Consider the following 7,291-nt stretch of genomic DNA (forward strand, 5'->3'; position numbering starts at 1 on the left):
CTACCTGGGATTGAACATGGGTCATGAGCAGTTTTGGTTGCAATACAAGTTTAACCACTGTGCCATAGGCTCTTCCCCGGAAGACCTACTTCAGCTTAAACTGCTGAAAAACTTAATGCTGTCTCTGATAGAAATGTGTCAAAATACGCAGAGCATTTCAGTTTGCTGCATATGGGGCTGCATAGCTGCAGACCAGTCAGAGTGTCCATGATAACCCCTTTCCACCAACGAAGTGCCTACAATGAGGACTCAAGTGTCAGAACTGGACCATGGAGCAATGGAAGAAGGTTCCCTGGTCTGACAAATCATTTTTTTTTTTAGATCAGATGGATAGGTGTGTGTGCATAGTTTACTTGGGGAAGAGATGGCAGCTTGATGCCAATGGAGGCAGTGTTATGCTCTTGGCAATGTTCTTTTGTGAAACCTTGGGTCCTGGCATTCATGTGGATGTTACATGGATATGTACCACCTACTTAGAGATTGCTGCTGAGCACGTACACCTATTTATGACAGTGGTGTTTCTTGATGGCAGTGGCCTCTTTCAGCTGGACCCAGCCACACTGCAAAAATTGTTCAGGAATACTTTGAGGAACATGACAAAGAGTTCAAGGTGCTGCTTTGGCTTCTTAATTCCCCATATCTCCATCCCATGGAACATCTGTGGGATGTCCAGGAACTCCAAATCCGATCCATGGAGACCCCACTTTGCAACTTGCAGGATTTAAAACCGTGCTGCTTATATACTGCCCCATAGCGCTTAAAGCACTCTCTGGGTGGTTTACAAGTTAATTACACAGGCTACACAGACACACCCCAGTGAGCTGGGTCCTTATTTTACCGACCTCGGAAGGATAGAAGGCTGAGTCAACCTTGAGCCAGGCTACCTGGGATTGAACTCCAGGTCGTGAGCACAGTTAAAGACATAAGACATAAGACATAAGAAATTTATTTGTCATTGCGCTCACAAGTGGGTGCAACGAAATGAGGTGCTCTTCCCCAAGGTAAAACTGGACAACACTACAAAAAAAGTTAAAATATACACAACTTTCACCATCCAAATATAGATACCCCGTTTTCTCTCAGCAATTAAAATTCCACCAAAAACCTATGGCCCCGCATTTAAACTCAGTACTGCACTTGGGTAAAAACTGTTCTTGAATCTGCTTCTCCTTGCTTTCAATACCCTGAATCTCCTTCCTGATGGTAATAGTTTAAAGAGCTGATATCCCGGATGAGAGGAGTCTTTCAGTATGTTAGATATCTTCCTCTTGCATCTGTTCTTATACAATTCTTCCAAAGAGAGGAGTGAACAGCCAATGATGTTTTGGGCCATCTTAATCACCCTTTGAATTGCCTTTTTCTCTGCCACTGTGCAGCTCCTGAACCATACACAGAGGCACTAGGATAATATGCTCTCAATCGAACTCCGATAGAAGGTGATTAACAAACTCTCAGTCAATTGTTGCTTTCTAAGAATCCTTAGAAAATACAACCGTTGTTGTGCCTTCCTGATTAACGCAGCGGTGTTTGCACTCCAAGTCAGGTCATTTGTTATGATAGTCCCAAGAAACTTACATTCAACCACCTGTTCCACACAAACTCCATCTATATACAGTGGCTGAATGTCTGCTCTTTTTTTCCTATAGTCCACTATGAATTCCTTGGTTTTTTGGATGTTAAATAAAAGATTGTTTTTTTTGCACCAGCGGGATAGCTGTAATACCTCGGATTAAAGGATTAAAGGATCTATTGCTAATGTCTTGGTGCCATATATCACAGGACACGTTCAGAGGTTTTGTCGAGACCATGCCTTGACGCATCAGAGCTGTTTTGGCAGCATGAGGAGGACCTCCACGATATTAGGCAGGTGGTTTTAATGTTGTGGCTGCTCAGCTATATCACTACATACTGGCTTTCAGTTCAAAACCGCAGCGAGCAAATGACTCTCTCCTGGCTTGGGAGCTCATGTTAGCACCGAGACAGAAAGAAAACATGAATCGAACCCATGTGCCAAAACGCCTCCTGTTACACCAAATTTACGAGCGGGCTTAATGACAGGTCTTCATACCCTTGATCGTTCCTCAAAGTTTGATTCCAGCGATCAGTGGGGGGGGGGCAATCGGCCCGACCGCTGAGCCCGGAAGTTAAAAACCCGGTTGTCTCAAAGCCATTCTTCCTCAAAGGTTTACACTCATCATCCCTGGGCTTTCGGCTCCTCTTGTCCCACTAAAGGCGGGATCGAATAGAATCCGGAAGTAAAGAGTTTCAAAGGAACCGTCTTCGCGTTCCCTTTAAACTTTTTTCCCCTTCTTCCTCCCGAGGATTGAGCTATCGCGAGAGAAGCTGTCTTCCCGGGCCTTCCCGCCCTCTCGCGAGAGGTGCGGCCTTTCTTCCTTTTGCTGCGGCCCAGCAAGATGGTAGGTGGTGGGGCGGCGTGGCCGCGCGCTTTCTTCGGTTTCTTTGGAAACGGGCTGGTTTCTCGGGGAGCCGAGGCCCCTCTCTGGCGGGCGGGGGAGGAGGAAGAGGGGTTTCTCGGGGGCCCCGCGAGCTCGCCTGTCCGGGTGGGGGTTGGGGAGGCGGCCAACGGCGATGTCGCCCTCGAGGGTGGGGGGAGGCGCCGGGGACCGCGCTCTTGGCCCTCTTTCTCTCTCTCTCTCTATGCCCGCCTTTTTTCCCTCTCGCGGCGGATTGAGCCGGCCCGTGACCCCGGAGAGCCCCGTGCCGAGGGTGGTCGCCGGCGCCTCTTCCCGCTGGAAAGGCTTCTCCCGCAAACGTCTGCATGACGGGACTCGGGGACGGAGTTGCTTACATTAGAACGCGTGCTTCTTTTTTTTTTTTTTTTTTTTTTTTTTTTTTTTTTTTGTCAAATTGAATGAGGACAGCTAAATTTTCCAAGGGGAAATGTTTCGGCACAGGAATGTATTATACACTTGTATTATACACTTAAGCTTATACACTTCCTGTTTTAGGCTGTTCCCTTTCTCCTGGTATATGACAGAACTGTCCTATCTACACTTAAATCTCCGTGGCTGAAATCTCCTGAATTTCTGTAATTTAACGTAGGATGCAACTGGAGTAGGTCCACTGAATTCGTGGAATTTATGAAGGAGTTAACTCAACAAATGCACTTGATTCAGTGAGTCTATTCTAGTTATGACTTACCACAGGGTTTCAGCCTTTGTCATGTTGTTTGCTGACTGTTTGGTTGTAATCATATTGGTCAGTACCCTACTGCTCATCTCAACTGGAGTATACTCCCTGGCTCAGTGTTGATTTCTCACTTGGCAACTGCTTCAGTGAGTTTGCTTTCTTGTTGAGGATAGCAATATAATATTGACCATACATGTTGCTCATTAGGGTGCTATCATAAAATTATAGCAGCTAGCACTTTTCCATGCACTATTACAGTCTATTGTTTGTGATGCTTTTAGAAAAATAAATGAGATATTCTGAAGATTGAGGTAATGCTGAAAGATTATAATCAACTAATTAATAGTAGGAGACACAAAAAACAATACTATTTGCATTAAATACCAGGTCAGTATTTTCTCTTAAAAATTGCTTTTTGAGTTATTAACATGTCATGTTTTTTCTGAAGGGGGGGGTTTATGGACATAAACATTGACATGTTGTCTAATGCATCACAGAATGCCACGTATATAAGACAAAACCAAAAGGGGGGAAAGATAAAAATGTGGCACCTTAAGGACCAGCTGCTAAATTTTAATGTGGCCTTTTGTGGACAAGTCCATTTCCTCTATCATGAGAGCTCACATTAAAATATAGCAGTATTTAAGGTGACAGTGTTTTTGCTGTCTATTTTTTATTTTTCCTTTGGCTTTGTATACTAGCATATACTAACACAGCTACCTCTTCTAGAATGCCAAGTGGAAATCTTATTATGGTAGTCTTGAATTAATAATTGACCGAGACTAGAGTCACGCTTAGATGCCATCAGTCATCATGGTGTGCTACAGTCCTCGAAGAGAAATAACTAACCTTTATTCACTAATGGTGTTGCTCAGTAGCACAGTCAGTCACCAGGTTAGTTACATTCTGGTGAATTCCATTGTGAACTTTGAATAGATTGTGTGACAAGATAGGACCTGCTCACATGTCTGAACATGCTAAGGATATGTAAAAAGAAGTCAGGAATTTTATAAAAGTGGGCCACAGAGAAACTTTACAATTCATTTTTACTTCTTTCTGGCCAAGTTGTTACAAGATTTTACTGCTTGAAGAACGTGAAATTAACTTTGGTGCTTTGTAATTAATAGATGAAGCTTTTCTAGGCAACAAACTAGGTTTAACTAACTCCTCTAGCTGATGTTATACTTTTGGGGTGTGAGCAGCAAAAGTTAACTTACAATTAGTGATATCTGTGATACCAAAATCATGTCAAATGTTTTCTGACACTCCAAACACTTCCTTTGTTTTTTCAGACTTGGTTGCAGGGAATTGTGTATCATTTAACAGGAATAAGGTAGGGTGCAGTTAACTTATGTAGTTTTGGCAGGCTCTCTCTAGGCAACAGACAGATGGCTTGTGTGCACTCTCTGTCCAAGCCAGCATGGCTTTTCTTGCGTTCTTGGAAAGACACTTTAAAGGCATAATATAAGCAGTTGACATTTTTCTTTTTAAATCATTTATGTTATAATAAGAGATGAGGATATAAGAATACGAATATTCCCCCACAGGTGCAGATGAGGGTTTGGCCCCCTGGGGCCAGACTGACCACTCACAATTCCACTGCTGCTATGGACTCGGCAATCCCTTCCTCTCTCCGGAACTTACGATGGATTAGCCACGGAGTTTACAATGGATTAGCCACTCTTCGACCTGGCAGAGAGGCTCATCATCTCACCTTCTGCTAAGAGTGGCTAATCCATTACAAGGTCCGGAGTGATGGGAAGGGATCACGGAGCCCACAGCAGCAGCAGACGACAGGTGAGTGGTCGGTCAGGCCGCAGGGGGACAGACCCTTGTTATCTGCACCTGTGGGAGGATATTCATATATGAATACCATCTCTAGTTATAATTTCTAGCACTTTCTTGTGTATTTCAGTCCTTGCTCACATTGCAAACTCATTGGGAGGTCCTGTTTGTAAACCATTCCTTGAACATCTCACATACCTTGAAAACCATCGCTGCTGTTTTACTAGGCCAAGCATCTTAAGAATTTTATTCATATCCTGTCTTTGTAATTATGTGGGAGGGGCTGGGATGGGGCAGAGATTTTAAAGTTTCCAGAAGATTAGTCAGGATTGGACTGCACATTATTGATTTCAGTCATACCATTTCTCCCCCCCCCCCTCCAATTAGGTGTAACCTCTATGTTGAAGTGGAAAAGACATAGGAAACTGCAGTTGCTATGGCAGCTTTGAGTCCTGCTGCTGGTTCCCCATCAACTGCACCGATACCACCAGCTTTGCCTCTCGGACCAGGGACAGGAGCCATAGCAGCTCGTGGCAAAAAGCGACCTGCCAGCCCTGGCAATGGTAGCTGTAGTAAGAAGAAGCGCTTGGCAGCTCCAGCTGGTAGCAGTGGGAGTTCTCAGAGTACCAGTGCAGAGACAGCAAATGAAAATAAAATGCTGACTACTGATTCAAGCACCAGACCGGTAGAAAATTCTGTCAAACCATTGCCGTTTAAGGCTCCAAGTTTCATTCATTCTGGGATTGGTGGTGCTGCAGCTGGCAAAAAGAACAGAACCTGGAAAAACTTGAAGCAAATCCTTGCATCAGAGAGGACATTGCCATGGCAGTTGAACGACTCAAACTACTTCAGCATTGACGCTCCTCCTTCCTTTAAGCCAGCCAAGAAATACTCTGATATTTCTGGACTGCCTGCCAACTATACTGATCCACAGAGCAAACTGAGATTTAGCACCATCGAGGAGTTTGCATACATCCGGATGCTCCCTTCAGACATTGTTACAGGTTATCTGACTCTAAGGAAAGCTGCAACTGTTGTTCCCTGACAAGTATACCCTGACAAGTTTGCTTCTGTTGTAACATGTTCATATGAGTAACAGTCAAAAGACTGTTCTTGCAGTTGCCCCTAATCTTCAGTCCACTTAAATTTTATTTGTGGTATTCAAAGTTGAACACATTCTGTTGCAGTCATTCATGAAGTTGTAAAACTGCAGCCATGCATAAAGTAATTTGTACTGGCTATAAGAAAAGTCAAAAATCCACTGGGGTTTTTAAGCTGATTAAATAGTATTCTTCTGTCATTTTGGTATAGTATACATAAAGTACGTGAGAAATTCAATTCTCATTACATTTCATGCATGGCCTTTTGTTCTGGAATTCCTAAAGTGTTCTGAAGTGAAATTTTAACTATTTGGACATTAATTTGTAAAATTATGAGACTCTGCAACTCTAAGAGTACAGTAACTTCTGCATTTCAAGAACATAGCATGGGCTGTAGCACTGAAGGAAATTCCCAAGATGCTAAATAGGATGCCCACAGAAGCTACAGGGGAACACATTCTGAAGCTTAAGCATATTTTATTTAAAGATAAAGTGTTGCTATATCTACATAGACCTGATTATTATAACCTCAGAGCTAGGCAAGTCACACACTGCTGATGGAAATATTCAGTTAAACAAGGAAGACCTGCTGTGGAATGTAATTTGTAGCCCCCGAGCCCTCACACCAATTTCAGACTGGGATGAAGGGCTTGCCCCTGTTGTATCCATCCCTGTAGATGTAACTGCCTCCCTGCAGCATCTTTCAACTTCACAAGATCTTTCTGCCAGCTATCAGGTGGAAAATATGATTTTTTTGCTACCATTTGTGTTCTTATTTAGTAAATAGTACATAGATACGTGAGAGGCTGAGAAAAGTATTCAAGATAAACATACACTTTAGAAAAGTTTAACGTATGTTTGTTAGACAGTTTAACTTGGATCTTTGCATTGAGCAGGGAGTTTGGACTCAAAAATTATCATATAATCCCTTTCCAGCTCTACTTTTATGATTCTCTGAAGTCAAGAACCCCAATTAATTCAATAATTAGTGACATAATTGACACCCAGTTAAGCTTCCAGCAAGTACAGATAAACTAAATGCTTTTGTGCAGAACTACTTATGCTTAGAGAAAAATCCCATCTTTACAGGAAGACATGCCTTTTAAAAAATGAAATGAATTGTGTATTCTTTTCCAGCTTCAATCCAGGAGACTAGTACATCAGATGGTTTTGCGGGCAAAATGAAATTAGTACTGTATTAGAAGTGGCAAGAAAAATTGTTTTCAATGTCAGCTTGTCAAAAGAAACACACAAAC

General features: G+C 42.9%; 1 protein-coding gene and 1 non-coding gene across 5 annotated transcripts; both read left to right on the forward strand.

The window, feature by feature from the left end:
* Nucleotides 1-2,339: 2,339 nt before the first annotated feature.
* INO80C (INO80 complex subunit C) lies at nt 2,340-6,273 on the forward strand. 4 transcript variants are annotated; one of them, XM_078383916.1, is made up of 3 exons: nt 2,834-3,136; nt 4,443-4,483; nt 5,323-6,273. In XM_078383916.1, the coding sequence occupies exon 3, from the start codon at nt 5,372-5,374 to the stop codon at nt 5,978-5,980; it is 609 nt and encodes a 202-aa protein (XP_078240042.1). In that variant the 5' UTR covers nt 2,834-3,136; nt 4,443-4,483; nt 5,323-5,371; the 3' UTR covers nt 5,981-6,273. The 4 variants fall into 4 exon arrangements, with proteins under 4 accessions (XP_072841844.2, XP_078240043.1, XP_078240044.1 ...); XM_072985743.2 differs by lacking the exons at nt 2,834-3,136; nt 4,443-4,483 and adding an exon at nt 2,340-2,417; XM_078383917.1 differs by lacking the exon at nt 4,443-4,483 and having other exon boundaries at nt 2,826-3,136.
* On the forward strand, nt 3,926-4,057 carry LOC140703627 (small nucleolar RNA SNORA3/SNORA45 family). Its single transcript, XR_012082929.1, has one exon. It is a non-coding gene; the product is annotated as a small nucleolar RNA SNORA3/SNORA45 family (small nucleolar RNA).
* Nucleotides 6,274-7,291: the final 1,018 nt, after the last annotated feature.

Source organism: Pogona vitticeps, chromosome 1, assembly GCF_051106095.1.
Source record: "Pogona vitticeps strain Pit_001003342236 chromosome 1, PviZW2.1, whole genome shotgun sequence".
NCBI lineage: Eukaryota > Metazoa > Chordata > Lepidosauria > Squamata > Agamidae > Pogona > Pogona vitticeps.